The sequence below is a fragment of the Podarcis raffonei genome, chromosome 5 (genome assembly GCF_027172205.1).
Source record: "Podarcis raffonei isolate rPodRaf1 chromosome 5, rPodRaf1.pri, whole genome shotgun sequence".
In the NCBI taxonomy this organism is placed as follows: Eukaryota; Metazoa; Chordata; class Lepidosauria; order Squamata; family Lacertidae; genus Podarcis; species Podarcis raffonei.
Genome location: NC_070606.1, coordinates 24,803,180 through 24,824,081, shown reverse-complemented (window position 1 = coordinate 24,824,081; position 20,902 = coordinate 24,803,180). Strand labels below are relative to the sequence as shown.

Below are 20,902 nucleotides of genomic sequence, written 5' to 3'. Positions count from 1 at the left end.
GAGAAAAAGAAAAAAAGAAAGTGAGGTTAGAGGGAGACAAAAAAACACTCAACACACAACCCTGCATCTGAAATAAGGACAGCAACCATTCATAAAGCAGCACTGACATGTCACCCAAGCCATGATGAACAGCAACAACGGGGGGGAAAGATAGACGTAACATTTTACAAGGACAGGAACACCGTGGACAGAATAATTGCCACACACAGGAAGAGCAAGGATATAGTTTGACTGCCTCACTTGTAGTTCTATAAATCATTTAATGTGTCAACACGAACGGACTTTATTAATATTGCAGTTGTTGTATAAGGGATTATTATTTTGACTGGAATGCAATTGAAATTAGTAAGATTTTGGAACGCAGAAATAAAGAAAATCATCAAACCATCAATTCTAGCATGCGGGAGGCCACCTACATTATATACAGAATTTGGTATTTGAAAAATTGGTATTAGTAATTGTATTCTAATTTGGTACTGTTATAATGAGGCTATTATTGGATTGAAATTGAAAATTAAAGAAAAGTATTATAAAAAAGCAGCATTGACACATATATCACGGCAGTGGTGAGTAAATGCAGGCTTGTTTTTCCAACACTGTACAACTGTCATTTAATTCAGTCTACAAGCTCTTAGGAAATGCTTGTTCGTTTGCTTTTATTTTGCTAAATTTGTATACCGCCCTTCATCCAAAGGCCACAGGGGGGTTTACAACGCAAAACACATTAATATAATAACAAATAATAACAACCCCTACACGACACATTTTCATAGCTATCAACATTTCCCTTTTTTGAGGGAAATTCCCTTATTCCGAATAGGATTCCTCGCAAGAAAAGGGAAAAGTTGACAGCTATGCATTTTTTAAAAGAGCTTAGTAAGTCCAAGGCCAAGGGGAAAGTCTTGAACCAAACAACCTCCCTGTCTATTTCTTTGAGCTACGAGCTATTTCCCTCCTCCCAGCCTGCTTTACGTAAAGAGGAGGTGGAAGCGACGTCGCCCACAATTGAGTCCGGGCAGCGGCTTCTGGAGGCGCGAGTGCGCATGCCTCTTCTCCGGGGCGCTTCCGTTGGTGCCGCTTACCAACGGGAGGGGGCGGCCGAATACCGTCACCCGAAGGCGCCGGGCCTCCGCGGAAATCTCGCGATATCTTGCCCCCGCTCCACCCCGCGAACCCTCTTTTCCGGCCTGAGCTCCTTGAGGGGAAAGTCGCCTCGTCGGGGATTTTCGCCTTTGCGACGGCCGCTGCCTGCAGGTTGCCCGGTGAGTCAGAAGGTGGGAGCCGCGGGTTGGGAGGAAGGGCCTCGGCCGCTGTCCGGCATGAGGGTGTTGAGTGAGGTGGGGCGGAGAGGCTCGCCTTGACCTATATTGCCCTCCGCTTTCCGTCCCAGGAGCCGGTTACGTAACTGCACGTGGGAAGAGTCCAACGCGTGTCAATCTTTCCTGGCGTTCACCGTGAAATGTAACGCTTAGGCCCTGCGTTGCTTCCTTAAGCTGAAAGTGTCTGGTATTTCTGCGGTTGGGGATTGAACGTAAGCCCCTCCCCCTGCCAAATAAAATAAAATAGAAATGTTTTGGGTGTCGTTGGGGGCCTAAGAAAACCCGTGGCGAGGGTGGCTCACATTCTCACCTGTTTATTAGTGCCATTTATCGATTGCATTCATAGCCCAAGCAGCTCAAAATGCACGGAGCTGTCCCCCATTCTGCTCATTTAACCCCTACAACAACCAGTGGTTTTTTTTCCTGGGGGTACTCAAGGGTACACAGTACCAGCAGCCCCCCCCCCAACAGATCATCTTAAAAGTGTGGCACTTACTGTAACAACTTCATGGTGAGTACCAGTACCATATTTTTTCTTTAAAAAAGCAGTGACAACAGTCTTGTGAGGTAGGCTAGGCAGAGAGGAAGCAAGTGGCCCAAGGCCACCCAGTGAGTTTCATGACCCAAGTGGGGGATTTGAACCTGGGTCTCCTTGGTGCTCGTTCCTGCGAGAGGGTCTGGATTCATATACTGGCTACACAGTATTGATGCTCTTAAACAATGCTGGGCGGACTTATGTCTTACAGGATTTCCTTTGTTGTCATTGTTTTACGTGACCCAGCAACTGGAACATTGTGGGGGGACAGGATGGGAAATTATATATTTAGAATTAAGGAATGATAAGCCTGTTGCTTTTCAGTAGTAGAACTGGGTTCCTAGCAATCTCCACCTGGTTTTCTTCATTTTAGCCATCTAACTGAGGATGAAGTGGTAGCTTTGCTGCTGCTATCGTTAAATAATCTGAGAGTCAAACTCTTGCAAGTCTACCATAAATTGCCCAGATCTCAATCTACCTTCAACCCACCTTGGTACATGATTTTGAATATACAGCTATCCTTATCCCTCAGTCTAGCCTCACCACATCAGCAAAATTGGAATTATTATGCCCTGTACCACATAAGAAGGGTGGAATCATGATCTCTGTCTTTTATATATAAATCCAAACATTGGACATGATCAAGCCAGAGTAGTGTTTCTCTGGTTGGTTACTTATATTAGGAATTAAGAGGCAGTGGTGGCAAGCTGTAGCTGATGTGGATAGGGGAAAGTCGCTACACAGTGCAATTGTTGTCTAGTACGGTTGTAATGGAGTGGGTGTGGTTGCCTCTCAAAAAGGCCAGAACTTTCCTGGCAGGTGCAGCCACACCTTGCAATTCCTTGTGTGGTATGATTGCAGCACCAGTCTCTCTGGTGCATTACTGAAAGCTTTGAGGTTACACTGGCTGGTGCAAGTCTTGTATTCTGGTATTCTCAAAATAATTTGGTTGCAGATGTGAGTGCCATGGTAGATACAGCAGGGCTGTATACCCCGCCAAATGGGTGGAGTATAAATAATAATAATACAATATGCTTATCACTGCTGTTGGGGTTGTGGGGCACAGGGAGAACTTTCAGCCCCTGCTAAGAAGCAAGAATGTAGAACTGCATGACAGCAAGAGCTATTTAAATGTTTGAGATTAAGTGTCTGCATGCTGAAAGCTAGAGGGAAATGGAGTTGTGGGATATAAGATTATCTTGGGCTTTGAAAAGGGAGAGAAATGTTCTTTAAGTGAAACGACATTTACATTCACCTCTGCTTAATACTCTCTCACCCTGGTATCAAGATAAAGGAAATTTAAGAAAGGAACTTATGAAATCCCAGCTCCGCCTTAGTGATGACATAGTGACCTGTGTGCATCTCAGGAAGCTTCACTTGCACAGCAGTTAGGAGTAATTATTTTCAGCAGCAGCAGCCTTCTCTATTGCCTACTATTCTCCTAAAAGCTAGAATTGGGACTAGTCTTTGTCATAATGCTGGAAGTGATGTGTGTAGAAAATTGGGAAGTGTATGCATTTAAGAGTCTCTGAATCTTGGTCTTAGTATAAAAGCCACTTACCACAACCTTCCAGAGTTTGCATCTTAACAATATATGCTCCAGCAGATTGTTTCTTGTGAAACAACAACAAAACCATACATCTATAATTCAAGAACCAATTAATCTTCAACATGTCTTGTTTCTTCCCACCAATGTTCTGTGTTGGGGGTAAAAGGAAGTATACTTGGTTTCAGTGATATATGTTTATTAAAAGTTGAGTCCTGTTGTTGAGACATGGGCAAGTGGATTTTTGTTGAAGCTTCTGGGTTTTTAGGGGAAATTCCTGAGGCTTTATGCTGCAGCTTTTATTTGCATGTGTTTTATGTTTTTCTCTCTTGTATTGGATTAAGAGGAAAGGTTGTCAAAATAGAACAAAGTTGTTTTTTCCCATTGGTCTCTTTTTAATAGAAACACATAGATAATGGAAAACTGGCAAGTCATAAAGTAGGTGACTTGATGATTCTGTAAGAATATAATCTTGTGTTTACGAGCATGCGAAGAATGTGACCACAAAACCTTTCAAGCACCACATGTTTTGAAGGTGGGATTGGATTTGCAGTCCCTTCAAAATGATTTGTTGGAAAACCACACAGAGCATTATGCTTCTATTAAAATAACCTAGAGGAGCACTGGGTAACATGAAGTGGTTGTGTTTATTTTACTTCACATTGTATTTCAAATGTCCCCCCCCCCCCCATTGCTGCACACACAGTAAGGATATAACCCCATGCATGTACTGGCTGTGATGGGGACACTCCAGTTCCTAGTTACAACCTTAGAAAATACTATCAGTGTTAGGACAGACAGTTGTCAAGAATGTCAGTGTTAACTTCCTTTTGCTTTGATAGGCTTTGTCTGGCGTGTGCAAGTTGTATGGAGCAGGGAATGTCTTTAGCTTGTAAACAGCCTCTTGACTATAAGGTTCACTGGGCAGTTCCCCCCTTTCCTTGTAGGTCCCAAGTGACTGACATAAATACTGTATGTGTGGGTAAGTTGGCTTGGTCTTTCCTTTCCCCTCCTTCCTCCAACCCCTCATGAACACCATGAGTCTTTGCATGAGGATCCTCCAGACTGCGTGAGGGGCAGTCCAAGCTCACAAAGTTGGATTCCACCCATAGTTTTTATTTGTCTTGTGCTCTTTGTTTTTAAGAAGCTGGGCAGGAAAAAGTTATATGGGAAGAAGTGTTTGGTTTTAGTTTCAAGCGATCAGAGCATTAATTAGGTTTAGTAGAATGATGTTGCTGCTGGAATATCTGACACAGAGATACTTAATGGTGCGTGTAAAGCAGTTGTATCCATACAGTATTCCTTGTGGTTGCATGCAGCTACTTGGTTAACTATTAGTGCTCATGTAGATGGGAAGGGGAGGACTTAGCTATGCTGGGAATTTAGGTTCTCTAACATAACACAGTGCCAGAATATAGGAGGGGGGAGGCCTATGGTATTGTTATTAAGTGCTTCTTTCCACAACCTACTTTAGAAATGATATATTCTATGAAACAGGAACACAATGTTGCAAGAGTTGCAGTTCCTCTTGTAATGAACCTAAAATATCTTCTAGTTCCGTTATAGAGGGTTGTTTGAACTAACTTGTACCTATACGTCTGCTTTCTGTCTGGCACAGTGAGTTGTGTGTTTCAAGGAAAAGCCATGTTGCTTTTCGGAACATCCTGACCCATTTTGTCTGCATATGTAACACAGCTTCTTCTTGTGTCTTGATCCTACAATCATTAACAATCCTTGAGCTTTTGTGGAAGTCTCGTGACTTATAGGATCTATAGTTTGTTGACTATAGTTGACTATGGAGTTAGGATACATTTCAGAAGGCAGGTAACTTAGAGCTCATATGTGGGAGGTGTTTTGGAATAGATAGGGTTGCCATATTTCAAAGGGTGAAAATTTGGACACAAAAGTTGTTGAGCTATTTTTAAGGAGACTTCTGGCAGATATGACACTCAAGCTATTTCCACCCAGACATTGTTTCCAACTGCCGTATTCTGGCTATGTCCGGGAATTCCGGACGTATGGCAACCCTAGAATAGGAGAAACTTGGGAGAGGTGGCTGGGGTAGGATGAATGAATGAATAAGTTTATTACGGTCATAGACCAGAAGAAAAAAAACCAACATAAAGACAACAGTAGTTTACGAGGGAATGATGGTGTCAATTAAAAGTTGTAAAATTATACATAAAAACAATGCACATATGCACACACACCCACACACACGCACATATATACTCATATATGCACTACCATATATGTGTAGACTTAAAAAGAAAAAAAAAAAAGGGGGGGGGGGGGCTTGTCCAAGAGTCAGATCTTTTACTTTTTTACAACTAATGCCCTCCGCTTGATCGCGGCCGCAGAAAACTTGGCCACTTTCAGTGTTACTTCTGGGTTTTTATCTCCTAGTAGGATTTTCAGCCGCTGGGATTCAGATCGACCTGGAAATTTCTGGACGATAGGAGAGATAAACAGTGACCTGATATCCCCGTAAAGGTCGCAGTGTAACAACACATGTGAAGCCGTTTCCACCTCCTTCAGACCACATGGGCAAACTCGTTCGGCATAGGGTGTGCCCTCGTATCTGCCCTTTAGTAAGGCAGATGGCAGTACATCAAATCTGGTAAGGGTAAACGCCCGCCTATATTTTGCGATTTGTAGATCCAGCAAATATGGGGTTAAATTAAACCCTTTTTCATAATCTTGGATAGCTGGATATTTATCTATCTTGCTCATATGGTCCTGAAGCTCTACATCTCCTATTCGCTGGCTCACCATCATTTTAGCCTTTTCAAAACCTGCGGCTATAAGTTCTTGTGGGGAAAGCCCCAGGCCCTTCAATTTTTCATAAAGCGACAATCTCCATTTAGACTGGAACGGGTCTAATAAAGTCAATGGAGCCACTCCCACTGGGAAAAATATGAGTTTTAGCCAGAAGTGAATCTTCAGGATCCATATCCTGGCATTAATAGGGAGTTGACCTACCTCCAGCCTAATGGCAGTGTTGGAGACACAGGTAGGTAACCCTAGTAGGGAGCGGTAAAATTTAGTTTGTACAGATTCCAGGGGCTTGAGTTTTTGACAATTAAATATCTGGGTGCCATACATCAGTTGTGGAAGTATTTTTGCAACAAAGACCTGGGAGGCGGCAGGAACATATTGACCTCCTTTTCTGTAAAAGAATCTTATGATAGCTCTAAAAGATCTTTGCGCATTGACAATGGAATTCTTAATCTGATGGCACCAAGATCCCTTCTCATCAAAAATTATTCCAAGATATCTAAAAGATGTTACTTGCTCAATAGGTTGGTTATTAATTTTCCATTTATGTCGGAGTTTTCTCTTGGGGAACACCATAATTTTTGATTTAGTATAATTTATTATTAGGTGTTCAGCTTCGCAATACTCTGTAAGAGCTCGTAGAAGTTTTCTTAGACCCACACAAGAGAAGGAAATAAGTGCCGCATCATCTGCGTACAAAAGGACTGGTATTGGTATATTGTTTAGGTTTGGGGAATGAGTACTTGCTTCCTCCATCTTTCCGACTAAGGAGTTTATATAAAAGTTGAATAGAATGGGGGCAAGAACACAGCCTTGCTTGACACCATGGAAACTTTGGATTTCCTTTGATAGGTTCCCATAACGATCACATCTAACACGGATCCGAGTATTTTCATGTAGTCTACGGATAAGAAGCAAAAGACGTCTATCGATGTTTGTGGCATTTAATTTTTCCCAAAGTCTATGCCGGGGTATCGAATCGAAAGCTGATTTGAAATCTATGAAGGCTACATAGAGAGAGCCTCCTTTCTTTGAGGTGTATTTCTCCACTAGATGTTGCAATACCAGTCCTTGGTCTAGAGTTGATCTATGTGCCCTGAAACCAGCCTGGGCTTCCTTTAGGATGTGCTCCTGTTCCAGCCAGTCCGCAAACTTTTCACGTAAGTGAGTTGCATAAAGTTTGCTAATGATGCTTAAGAGACTGATTGGTCTGTAATTGGCTGGATCAAGTTTACAGCCTTTCTTGAATATGGGAACGATGATTGCCAATCCCCAGTCCTCTGGTATTATTGCTGTTTGATCTATGCTGGTGAAAAGGGTGGCAAGGACTGGGGCCCACCAGTCAATATTGGCTTTGAGAAGCTCAGGAGAAATATTATCTGCTCCCGGGGCTTTTCTATGTTTGAGTGCCTGAATAAGCCTCCTAATCTCCGCAACCGACACCGGAGGCCACTCATCACCTGCCGCACACTGTATTAGTGGCTGTGTCAAAGGCAGAGCTGAATATAAAGATTGGAAAAATGCCTCCCAAGTCCCTGCAGGTATAGTAAACTCCACTTCTGAGGAAGTAGATCGCACTCCATTTGCTACCAGTCTCCAGAAGGTGGCCGAATCTCTCTCTCTGGATGCATCTATTAGGCATTTCCATTCTCTTTTCTGTGCCAGGAGTTTTTTGTTTTTGATCAAAATTTTATAGTTTCGTTTATCTTCAAACCAGCCCGTGGGGAGTTGGGGTAAATTGGCAGATCTATAATTCTTGTATTTTTTCAGTAAGTTTAGCTTCATGTCCTGACATTCTTGATCAAACCAGGGTTTGGAGTTTTTATATACTGAAGATTGCCTACTTGGCCTGTTCCTTTTTTCCTTCAGGGAATCTTGAAGGAGTGAAATTAACTCCTGAAATAAATTTATCTTTAGTTCATGGCTAGAGGAAGTTATAAGGTTTTCTCTCTTAGTGAGGAATTCCTTTGAGCATAGCCTGCTTGAAATTTCCTTATGCAGTTCATCTGTCCATCTGATACGCGAATATCTAAGCTCCAGAGCTGTAGGGCTCGAATGCTCGATTTTCTCAGCGCAGGATAAATCCTTCCCCGCAGCTACGAGTGCACTTAATGGCAGATGGTCACTGTCTAAGCGCTCCTCCACTTTGCATTCCAGAACTTTGTTTTGAAGATCATACGACATGATTATATAGTCAATTGTGGAGGCGCCATTGTTAGATATAAATGTGAATTCTCCGACCTTCTCCCCCTCTGTACGGCCATTCAGTATAACCAAGTCCAACTTGTTGACCAAGCGTAGTAGGCATAAGCCGGCATAATTGCAGCCTTTATCCTTTGAGACTCTAGCTGGTATTGGGTGGGTTTCCTCTATAATGGGGACTGTTTCGTGGAAATGGGCATACAAAGCCTCATCAGATTGTCCAGTTCTGGCATTTAGGTCGCCTGCCACCACTACAGAGGCATCAGGAAATTGATTTGATAGTTTGTCAAGATACTGTTCTAACTGAGCCCAAGTGTTTCTTATCAATCTTTTCTCTCTTTGTGGGGGTAGGTATACGTTAATCAGCAGCAAGCTGTGGGTTCTCCACTGTACTTGCACAGCTGTGGCCAGATGGTCTAGTGGGTCTAGTTCTTTAAATATGGCCCTTAGCCTTGTTGAGATTAAGGTAACTAACCCACCTTTAACTCGCCCCCCTCTAGTACTTAAAAGACCTGGGAGGGAGAACGCAGAAAAACCATTTAGCTCCACTTCACTTGTGCTCCAGGTCTCCTGGAGGAACACAATGTCAAGGATATCTGCTTCCTTGTCCTGATGAGTGGGTAATCTGGAACATTCCTATTATTAAAGTCTGCATGCTGCTTGTGATATGTGTGAACATGCTGCCATTATTATTATTATTATTATTATTATTATTATTATTATTATACCACCCTATACCCACAGGTCTCAGGGTGGTTCACAGGATGAAATCAGAATATAAAACCATAAAAGACAGAATCAAAATAAAAACAACCCTAACCCTATCTGAAGTCAAATATCAACCCTAACCCTATCTGAAGTCAAATATCACAAGAACTCTGATATCTCCTCACATACAGATGCCAGTGAGATCATAGCATGGTAGAGTTGGGGCCTTGAGGGTAATCCAACCCCTTGCAGCGCGCATTTTGTTTTCCAAGTAGTACCAAAACAAGCAATAATTCCATTATACACATGTCTGTGCTTTGAATTATGTAAGCTTTGTCAGGTAGGGCATAACAGTGGGATATATTGCAACATTTTGTGGTTTAAACTGGCAGATGGATATTAGTGTGATTCTTCAGGCAAAACAAACTAAACCTAGAATGATCTAACTGAACACCTGCATTAAGCAGACAAGAAGGACTGTCATCTTGGAAGCAATTAACTAAAAACATTCTTGAGTAATGCAGGTTCATTTAAATGCTGATTATGAGTAATAAGGACTACATTTGACAAAACTGCTCGTAGTTTGTCCCACAAATGTTTAGCGGACAAGCTTACAAAAGAATTATGTTATCTGCAGCCTTAATTGGCTTAGCATTTTAATTTGTTTCGTTTGATCATTCAAGCATTGCTGCAGTAAAATAAAGAAAGAAATAGGAAGGGGTATAAACCACTTACATGCCCAGGATTGGCTGCAAAAGTACAAATGGTGAAAGTTGAGCTAATAGTTTATATTTCATTTTTGGGTGTATGCTACACTTGTCGATTTGAGAGAAGGCTGGTGTGTTGTTGTGTCTGGAGTGCTCAGCAATAACGTTCACCTGATGGCCTCGGAAAATTTGTGCCCTCACAGCCTAACTTTGTAGACTGGTTGAGATGATAGAATTGGGTGGCTGGGATAGAACTACGTATATTGCCTTCAGCTCTTGGAGGAAAAGAGGTGTGAATAAGTGTAAAAAGAATTTATTATATACTAAAAATGTGCTAGAGACGCAGGTGGTGCTGTGGGTTAAACCACAGAGCCTAGGGCTTGCCAATCAGAAGGTCAGTGGTTCAAATCTCTGTGACAGGGTGAGCTCCCGTTGCTTGGTCCCAGCTCCTGCCCACCTAGCAGTTCGAAAGCACGTCAGTGCAAGTAGATAAATAGGTACCACTCCGGTGGGAAGGTAAACGGCGTTTCCGTGCACTGCTCTGGTTTGCCAGAAATGGCTTAGTCATGCTGGCCACATGACCTGGAAGCTGTACGCCGGCTCCCTCGGCCAGTAAAGCGAGATGAGTGCCACAACTCCAGAGTTGGCCACGACTGGACTTAATGGTCAGGGGTCCCCTTTACCCCTTATTAAAAATGAACTTCTTCCAAACGCTGAGTCTTCCATAGTCAAAACAGCACTGCTTACACAGGGAGCAAGTTTTGGGGGGAGCACCATGCTTTGCAGAAGTAACAGAGAATCTTTTGAGAGTGTGCTTCCTCAGGGTTGACTCTTAATAGCTATGTGAGGGCGATGTATGCTCTGCGCACATGGATTGCTGTCTGGCTGTTGGTGGGGAATGGAGTGCCCTGGAAATGGTCTGGCAAGCTGGCTGGAAGGCTGAACAGGAGCACTCCACCATGTGCGATTTTGTACCACTGGTCCTTGGATGGTAATTCTAATAGCCACACTTATTAGGCTGGTTTGGACACCTAATCCTATGCATGTTCTCTTGCAACATTTAAAGATGCCTCTTACCGAGCTGGACCATAGATCCATCTAGCTCAGTAGAAGGAAACCTGTGCTTGGAAACCTAGACACTTGGACTTCAACTTCCATCAGCCCCTGCCAAGCTGGCTAATGGTTGGGGTGTGTGTGCAAGTTACAGTCCCAACAGCAACTGATGCAGCTCAACACCCCACCTCCACCCCCTTAGCCAATACCGGCTCTTCTGAAAGTGGATTCCTGCAGAAATATTTCTCAATCCTTCTTCCTGAGATCCTTTCAATCAGGGCTTGAACGTGGCACTTTCTACATGCATGCAAAGCATGTGTTTTGCCCTTGAGGAAGGAAGTTCTGCATGCCTTTCAAATGTGCATATAAGATCAGGCCAATGGCTGCATTTTGGCATAACAAAGGCTTGAAGAAACAGGCCTCTTTTAATGCACACCTTTTGGTAGTCCCAAGATTGAAACCTAATTAAGAATGCCACATTTCTGTGTCTCTCTCTTTAGTGGATAACTTTCCAGTATGTTGAAGGCATGTGTGTGCAGTAAGTAGTCTTTAGCTATCGTTGTAAAAAAAAAAAATCTGCCCTTTTTTCCTTATGGGGTATCCAAGAGCCCGTATAATTCTTATAACACTATGTTAAGACTTTTCTTTCCTGATATGCTGTTTCTAAAGTTCTAACACTGAAACCAGTATCCTTCTAAGCTTCCAAAAGATGGCATCTGCTATCTTGGATTTTTTTTACCTTTGCAGTAAACATCATCATAGATAATCCTGTTTATAGCACATATATGCAAGCACTACTTCACATTTCGGACATTCATAGATGTAAGGCCATATCTTCCTTTGGCCAGCAATATAGTTTGAAGACACATGTTTGTGCATGAATGTTTAATAATTTAAAAAGGGACACCTGAACAAAACTGTGAATCTCTACTGGAGAAACAATGGGGCTATATTTGATACGCTTGCGGGAAATGCTTTTTGCATCATTTTCAAACAGTGGCCATTGTGGCCCGACTCTCGTGCCGGATCTCCTCTGGCTCAGGAGAGCTGGTCGTCTCTGCACACTTTGCTGGATCCCATATTTCAAACACTGTGCAGAAGCAATGTACAGTACAGTGGTACCTCTGGTTACATACTTAATTCGTTCCGGAGGTCCGTTCTTAACCTGAAACTGTTCTTAACCTGAAGCACCACTTTTGCTAATGGGGCCTCCTGCTGCCCCCGCGCCTCCGGAGCACTTTTTCTGTTCTCATCCTGAAGCAAAGTTCATAACCCGAGGTATTATTTCTGGGTTAGTGGAGTCTGTAACCTGAAGCGTATGTAACCTGAAGCATATGTAACCCGAGGTACCACTGTATAAATAAACGGAAACATGCATAATAACCCTTAAACCAAGCCTTAGGTTCCACATGGAGCGTTGGAATATGGCAATAGCTCAGGCTGCACCCAAACCATCTTAGAGATGGTCCTGTGAACCACTCTGAGACCTGCGGGTATAGGGCGCTATACAGATTTTATTATTATTATTAATAATAGTCGTAAATCTATAAAGGCATGCATGCGCCTAGTGGCAGATCCTCTTTTAAGTGGCGGATTTCCCCTCGTTGGAACAAGCCTACGTGCCTCTCGGCTCCATTTGCATTTGGCCTTTCGCCCCCGATCTGCAGGACGGATCGGGCTCCCTCTCCGCGCGAGTTGCTGGGCAGTTTTCAAGCCTCCTCCCCCCCTCCTTCCCTCCCTCCGCGAAGACGTGCAAGGCTCCGTCCCAGCTGTGGCGGCTCTGGCCACGTGGGCGAGGAAGGCGGGAGCGGGGGAGGAGCCGGGGGGCGGGCCCGGAATGTGCTCTGGAAAGCAGGCGCCTTTAAAGCAGCCTTGCGCTGGGCGGATAGCGTTATCTCGTGCTGCAGGCGCCGGCCCCTGGCTCGGGAGGAAGCGGCCCTCGTCCTCCCTAGAAACGTGAGAGACCGGTGCATAAGGTATGCAGGATTGCAGGGCGGGAGGGAAGCGAAGGGGCAGCCCAAGGCAGCCAAAATGGTCCCAAGCCCCCTTCCGGGAGAAATGTGCACAAGGCCGGCCTCTCCGATGCCAGGAAACAGAGAAGCCTCTGAAAACTGCACACGCGATCAAGCCCCCTGGATCTTAGCGGGGAAATAAGCGTAGCACCGGGCTGCCGAGGTTGCTTGGTTTCATTTCGCGTGCTGGTTAATATTAACAGAAGCTGCTGCTCGTTTCCACATTCCTCAGGGGTGCAGGGGCTAGAAGTCTTGATTTCTTTACAGGCTACGTCTGCTTCGCTGATCTGCTACTTGGAACAAGGTTCACGCTCGTTAAGCTCAGTGAGTCTACTCACTGAGTAAAATTTGGCCGAGTGGCACCTATTATTCTCAAAGCTGGTGTCTGAATTCTTTGCTGGATTTACATTCGAAAGAATGTCAGTAGCATAGACTGGCTGTGAGCATGCCCAGGATTTTTGTTGGGGGAGGGGAGTTGTTGAACTTTTTAGGGGAGATCACGGGTAGAAATCCCTCCAAAAAGAAGATATTCGGGGGCAGGCCCCTGCCTCCCCTTGGCTATGCCCATGTCTGTGAGGCATCTTAAACTGAACTAAATTTTAGTTCTGTGTGCTGGGAACCACATCTGTGTCATCTTGGGTTCAATGATGGAAGAAAAGAGGGGTGAAAGTGTAATAAAATAAAAAGTAATGGGGTCGAAAACTTTAAAAAAAAAAGGTGAGTGCCATATGCATGTTCCATCAAAAGCATGGCCTATTGCAGACAATAGAATTTCTGCTAAGTAAGTGTAGGACTGCTGCTTTAATCACCCAAATGGATAAAAAAAAAAGCTTCAAGGGCCATGGAATATGGCCTTGTGGAATTGAACAGGGGGCTAGTATTGAAAAGCTGGTCCCTGCTGGGTTCTGGAAAGTGCAGGTGATTTGCTTTAATAGGGGAAAACATTTATTGAAACATTCTGTCCAATTACAATCTGAAGTCCTGTAAAACATATTTGAGTTTGTTGGTTGTGTAACTTGACTCTAGGAATGTGCTAGTATCGTGGGTGTCTGAAAGAATATTTTAAGAGTTTTTGGGAAGCCTATGTACAATTTGAATTTATAATCTGTGGTCATGAGCATTAGTTAAACTTGTTGTGAGCAAGGCAGGAGTGTGCAAAGATGATAGAAGCCATCTCTGAAGCCAGCTGGATAATGCAGCTGCTGCTTCCACCTAACAAATACTGGAAGTGTTGATCTGTTGAAAATGCAGAGGTAGGACCATAGTCAGGGACTGGGAAAGAAATGACTAACAGCACAATTAAGACAGACTTGGGTTGCAAGAATCCTTGGGCACAAGTATGCTGGCTGGGTGGCAAAATTATCTAGAATAGTGAAAACAATATTGTGTAGTCTGTTACCCATTGCATCCTCCTTTGCTTGTTTGAGTGGGGCATATTGGCCCATTATTTTTTGTGTTTCTCTTTTTAGAAATGTCAAGGATGAGTCTACCCCAAGAGACAAGTGCAAGCTCCAGCAGCAAGGAACCCCTTGTCAAGTGTCTCCAGGCTAAGAAGGACTTGGAGACAGCAATTGCTGGAGTAGTCAAGGCTGAACAGCAAGTTAAAGACAACTGGAGAGAGGTATTTGGGGGACAGGAAGGGAAATAAATAAATAAAAAAAACCATAGCTGATTCTGGAGGTTATCATCTTGATGCTGCTCCATGTATACTAAAGCATCACATATATAGCAACACCTCCTGCTTTACTATATCTGAATATTTCATCATTCCTCATCGATGCCAGGGAGGAATACTATAAATGCATCTTGTGGCAGTGTTGGGAGCCTTGGAGGAGGGTCAGTTGTGTGCTAGCTATCTCTTGAAACTTTCCACGTTGAAATGGGGGCCCACCACTGCATGAAGTACAAACAACTTGGCATAACAATGATATTAAATGGGCTTTGGTTGATTCTACTTCAGACGCTGGTGGCTTAGAACTAGTCATAAGAACAGTGACCGAATCCAGCATTTTTTATCTTACAGGTGAAAGCTCAAATTCACAGCTGCATCAGCCGCCACCTGGAATGCTTGCGCAGCCGTGAAGTTTGGTTGCTTGAGCAGGTGGATCTCATTCAGCAGCTGAAAGAGGAAGCCTTGCAACAGCAGGCCCAGCAACTCTGTTGGGTAATGTCGAACCGTACACTTAGTTCAGTTTATGCTTGAAACTCTTGGTTCAGATCTACAGTAATTTAGCCTTGAGTATGGCATAGGAACACATTGAGCTTTGCTGAAGTTGGCTCTTGATGTTCATAGTGAAGTCACGTATAGTCCTTTGTCTCTTACAGTTGTTAGGACAATTCAATTGCCTCATCCATCAGCTGGAGCAGCCTCACAGTAATGATCTTGCCAATCAAATTTCATCGTGTTTGGAGAGGTAAGCAAATCTATTGAATTCATCTTGCTGCCAGGCTTAGAATTACTAAAATTACAAGGTGTGTTTCACACCATTATCAGTGGTATGAGATTGCATACAATTTATCTTCCTGCAAAATAGAATCTCCAATTTCCTAATGTGTCTTGAAAATATTGAACTACAGATTTAAAAATTGTGACCTTGGAAAGTGACTCACCTATATGTGTCTTGGTTTTGATTTGTTGATCAAATTCATAAGAACCTGAGAGGCCTAATATCCTTGGCACACTTCAAAATAGGTCACGAAGGCCTTGTTTTCAGCGAGTTCTGCACAACTTGTTAATCTAATGAACAGTGGCTTCATTTTGGGGCTATGCAAAATGATCGTGATCATTTGCTTTTTCAACTTGAGTGTTTGATATATATTTTCTCTTCCCCCCCACCCCACCCCTTTGACAGACTGGGCAATTTAACTCTCCAACCAGAAGAAAACTCCATCCTGAGCTTTGAGGCGAATATGCCATTCCTTCGTGAGGCCATCACATCTTTTGGCTCAATCACAACAATGGTGAGTAGAGGATTTCCTCAAGGGTGTGGGATCTGTTCTATGTATCTGCTACTTGGAAGCCTATAATCAGTAGCTACAATCCTGAAGGGCTGCATAAGTTCATGGTTTTCAACATGTTATTGGCTTGAAAAATTCCAGAGTTTTAAAATGACAAGCTCAGTAAGAAGTAAGTAACAACCAGTAAGTTTATCATAATTCTGACTTGCTCTGTGTATTTAAAAATAGCAAACCTCTGATGATGAAGAAGACTACACCCCATGGATTTCTGGGAAGAACTGCCCTGTGCCAGCCAAACTTGAGCAGGTAGAGTTAAAAGTTGTTTCCTGCATGATAGCAGCAGAACAGAAGTATCTACCAGCATTTCATTGTGAGCTCTGTGACTTGAGAGACTAACAGAAGGCTTGATTAGAGGTATAGGACCAAGTGTGCTTGCAGTGACCTTACAATCCAGGAACAGGGAACGTCTTCCAGCACATGCCCAACTGCCCCACATCTGACATCAGACTGCAAAGAAAGAATTCAAATTGCCATTTAGCAAGTGGGACTTGCATTCAGTGCCTTTCCAACTTTGTGCTAAATGGAAGCCTTGCTGGGAATGGCTACAACTCCAGAGTTCCTGATTTCTGCCAAAAGCAGGGCTTGTGCAGGCACTGTTTGAATCCAAACTACCTGAAAAATGGTTTGAACTCATGGTGATGGGTGGCTGTGCCCACATCAAAATTGCTAGCAGGAGGTGGGGAAGTTCAGGATCTGGACAGCAAGCCCACCCCTATTCTGACTTTTCAGGGTGATTACCTTTTGCATGCACCATAAGCAAGCATGCCTTTCATCTGTAGGGAGTTGCTACAATATTTAGAACTCTATGTATTTCCTGTGAACAGCTATCATGCCATGACCCACCAATTAGGGCACTTGATAATAGGTCTAAACTGAGCATGCTGTGCAGATTCACAATAAATCTGATTCCAAAAGTGTTTCCTGCTCAAATGTTGAAAGAATCCCTTCATAAATCTGTCAGGCTCCAATGATGGTTTGGTTGCTCCTTGGGGTGGTGGTAGTTTTTTCCTGGTGATCTCTAACCAGAACTGAATGTGTAACAATAAGTTTGCTGTTGTGATGTTAGCAGAAGCCTTCTTCTGGAACTGTGGGGTGCCCACTCTCTGACTGGCTTCTTGGAAGTAAACCTGACAGTACCTGCTGTGGTCCACATGTTCCTAGCAAGAACTACGAAGACTGGCTCTTGAAAACACATTCACCAGTGACCAACCAGGTAACTTATTTTAATTGATTGCAGTACTTGGGGAAAAGTAAGTTTTAGAACTGGTGGGATTTCTCATTTTACATTTTCTGCATTACACCAAGGTGCAAATGGTATCTTGTTAACTGAACTTTTTCCTGGAAGTTTTTAACGTTTGGTATCAATTTTGTTTGTCAGGATTTAAAGTCTCCCAAAATGTGTTACTTGGAGCAAGCCTGGGGAAATCTGAGAAACTTGGAGAATTGGCTCTTGCAGAACCAACAAGAAGGATCTCCTGAGAAAATGGATTCACACCGGCGCAAAAGTTCCACCTCCACAGTTAGTTCCTCTTTTTCCATTGAAAAGATAGATGAGTTGGAACTCCTGGAGCAAGAAGAGATGGATCTTTCCGACTGGCTGCTTACGCCTTCTGAATCGGAAAACATGAATGCCTTGGAGAAGTGGGAATGTGTGTTTAAGCCCTTTAGGGAGGAATACAATATCAGCGATTGGCTCCCCAAAGCCGATTCCTGCAACAATTGTTGTGGCATCCAGGCCAAGGGTATAGAAATAGAAAACCTTGGCAATCTCAGGTGCCTCAGTGAGCACCTGGAAGGGAAGAAATCGTCCACCAATGATGCCTGGCTTCTGCAGCCCTCTTTCAAAGTCGAAGATGTATGCAGAGCCAATGAGCCATGTTCTAGCTTTTCAGAGTGTGTGTGCGATGGAAACTGTGAGAAGGAAGCTCTGTGCAAGTGGCTGCTTCGGAAGGAAGGCAAGGATAAAAATGGGGTGCCAGTAGGACAGACACCTAGCTCCATCACTGAGCCTGGTGACGCTAAGCCTCCCCTGAACATCTGGCTCTATCCTTCTCATCAGCTGCGGGAGGAACCGGTCCCTTCTGCAACCGAACAGGACAGTCCCGATATTCTAAAACCACTGAAAGAATTGCTTGAAACCCCATTAACAGCCTGGCTAGCCAAGCCAGAGGCCATAGCATTGGGTGCAGAGGAGAAAGCAAGCAGGGAGAAAGCAGAAGTGAGTTGCAAGAGTTCTCTTCTGGAGCTTCTAGAACCATTCCACCTCCCTCTTAATGTAAACAGCTGGGTGTTGTCTTCAGCGAACACAGACTCTTCCAGTCAGCCTCCTGCAGAAGACAAATGGCTGCAACGCAAGAAGGCACATGTATGTATTAACACTCAACTATCTCTGGCTCCTTTAGCTTTACATTTTTTTAATAGCTCCTACAAGTTCCTTGAAAGTCTGTGGTGAGCAGTCTTAGCATCTTAAGATTACTTTTTAGCACCACTTGTTGCTTGTTCAAAAATACAGGATTAGCATGGTGGTCCACACTAGGTGCAGCTTAATGACATCTGCCTTTTATTCCAGGACTATGGCCTTCCTACAGTGTGTGACCTCTTTGCATGTATGAAGCTGAATGGAGAGAGAGAGAAATGGCTATATCAGAATCCTCTACAGGTACCATTCAGCTGCCATTTCTCATTTTAGCAAGAGTCTTTAACACCTTTCCTTTGATAAGCTTGTTTATTCACCTCCAAGGTTTCAAGCAGCCGAAGTTCCTAAAAACTTGAGGGATCAAACATTACCATCCCTGATTCCTTGAACTGTGAATCGTTATTGTAACCCAGTCATTTTGCCCTGTGTTCCTTGGATCTTTATGCACAACTTTTTTAACCTACACTTTAGATTTTTGTGATGAAATCTGAGGTGGTCATATTCTCGAAACCAGATGCTCTCCCTTGTGATGGAATGGGTAATGTGATGACAATCTGCAATGCTGGGTGTCACTACTGAGTTGCTCTGTAACAGTTCGCCCACATTGACCTTCAGACGAGGGAATTTCCTTGCTCTGGAGTTTCTATAGGTTTATCTTGTTAGCCACATGGCATGTTTGAAGGGAGAGGGGAAAGTTTAATGTGCATATGATGGCATTGTGTAGGCATTGACTAACTGTTGCACTGGTCTATGAACCCTTATCCAGGTCAATTGCTTCAGGAATGTACACTGCAAAGTACGTAGCCTACAACCAGGATCTGCTGATAGAGTGCGTTTAACCTTCCAAGGATATCATGGGTGTAGTTGCACAATTCCAGCAATATTACTGTTTCCAGTAATTGAATCTAATAAGACAGGTGCATTTGAAAAAAAGATTTGTTTTTTTGTGTAGCTTCTGTTCTAATGTAACAATTCTGGATTGCATTTCTAGATGTGAAAAACCTGGACTGTTTGAAGAGTTTTGCTGATCATCGCACATTTGTACTGACTGCAATCTACTGCATTTATGTGGCTGATTCATCTGCCTCTTCCAAACTTCACTTTAAAGCTGTATGTAGCTGAGTTATGGTTGTCAACTTTGGGCTGTGGATTTGACTCATGCCGCAAAGAAGCAACTGTATGCATCCTAGGGGCCTATGAAATGAAGATCTTTCTCTGGCTGGTCACATGGAAGTCAGTGCTTTGAAATAACTTCCTGATTATATTTGGAGTACACATGGCACAAAAGACTCTTGCTTCCTGTTCCATGACTGCTGAGTAGAGGATTTAGAAGTAAACTCTAACTTAGACCCCAGGGAGGGATAACTCCTTTTATTTAGCAAGCCTATCCTTTATTTTAAACAACTCCTGGTTGTAAATATATTAGACATTTTAGACCAATATATTTAAAGTGATCCTGCTCTTATGCAACAATGATTGTTTTAGAGCTTCATACCAAGTGGTTAAAATGTTTTATTTTCTTGGAATGGATCCTATGCCAAACAAGATCAGAAGCTTCCCAGTAACTTGGTGCCAACCTTAAGTTGTGGAAATTGACCAGGATTCAAGTGGTGTCTAGGTATTCTAAAGCACATTGCTATTCAATGCAAATTTAACTTCCATGTTTCTTAACTTTATACTATTATTGATACATTTAGATTAAGTAGATTTAGGTGTTTGGGGTAAAGAAAATGTTGCTTAAGTACAACCTTAATACCACTTGCCTTGTATCACAGGATATTGAGGCATTTCTGAGCAGCTCTGATCTTTGTCAAAAAATCATCTTAAAGTGCTCTTTGACTGGTATGATTAGACTGATCTAAACTACTGAAAATTATATAAACTTAGGCCTTCAGTAGCAAAAGGGTTATTGTCACCTGTCTTTAACCAGTGCACTCCTTTAATTGCAGTAGTAGTTTGAGCCATTTAATGGAAATGTGTGGCTTTTGAATGTTTAACAAACCTCAGATAGTTGACCTGAAATGAATGATGAAAATGGAGGCCAAGCCTACTGTCTTTATCAAGTCCTAAAAAATGCGCTCTCTTCATCAGTTCAATATTTCCTGATGTTAAGTCTTTCCATTAAACCATTGCTGTGAACAAAAACCAAGTTTCGTCTTTGCATACTTCTGTTTCTTCATGCGAGATTTTGTGAAAATGTTATAAACGGGGTACATACACAGAAACAGTGGCAACTTCTTAGTTTGACATGTGCAGACTTTGTATAATTATATGGTTTGCATGTGTATACTAGAAAATACTGACAACTCAATCCGAGTTAAGTTTCTTAGAAAGCTGAATCATTTGGAATAGCAGACCACACCCAACTCTGCTAGTAAGGCAAGGTTGGGCCTGCTGTCTGCTCAGCAGCAGGGTTGTGCATTATGTGGCAGCATAGAGCTCATGCTCCAGCACCATAATTGCCATGGGTTAAGGGGTTGGTTCAGTTAGCTGACAATACCTTAAAATATAAACATGAAACCCAACAAAGAATTTGTTAGTTTGGTTAAACCTGAAATAGAACAAGAACAATACAGACTCAACATGCTTTATATTTTTCATTCCTTAT

At 43.0% G+C, this 20,902-nt stretch overlaps 1 protein-coding gene across 4 annotated transcripts; it reads left to right on the top strand.

Annotated features, from left to right (window-relative positions):
• Positions 1-1,154: 1,154 nt before the first annotated feature.
• Positions 1,155-20,443, top strand: NCOA4 (nuclear receptor coactivator 4). 4 transcript variants are annotated; one of them, XM_053388252.1, is made up of 10 exons: positions 1,155-1,262; positions 14,330-14,481; positions 14,884-15,024; positions 15,186-15,274; positions 15,713-15,821; positions 16,047-16,124; positions 16,945-17,091; positions 17,257-18,243; positions 18,448-18,537; positions 19,286-20,443. In XM_053388252.1, exons 2-10 carry the CDS (start codon positions 14,332-14,334, stop codon positions 19,289-19,291), a joined length of 1,797 nt encoding a protein of 598 aa, XP_053244227.1. In that variant the 5' UTR covers positions 1,155-1,262; positions 14,330-14,331; the 3' UTR covers positions 19,292-20,443. The 4 variants fall into 4 exon arrangements, with proteins under 4 accessions (XP_053244227.1, XP_053244226.1, XP_053244228.1 ...); XM_053388251.1 differs by lacking the exon at positions 1,155-1,262 and adding an exon at positions 12,670-12,815; XM_053388253.1 differs by lacking the exon at positions 1,155-1,262 and adding an exon at positions 12,670-12,824 and having other exon boundaries at positions 16,948-17,091.
• Positions 20,444-20,902: the final 459 nt, after the last annotated feature.

Coding starts and splice junctions, on each gene's coding strand:
- NCOA4 (XM_053388252.1), top strand. CDS start 14,332: ATGTCAAGGATGAGTCTACCCCAAGAGACAAGTGCAAGCTCCAGCAGC. Junction 16,125..16,944: donor TGCCAGCCAAACTTGAGCAG/GTAGAGTTAAAA, acceptor TTGTGATGTTAG/CAGAAGCCTTCTTCTGGAAC. Junction 17,092..17,256: donor ATTCACCAGTGACCAACCAG/GTAACTTATTTT, acceptor TTTGTTTGTCAG/GATTTAAAGTCTCCCAAAAT.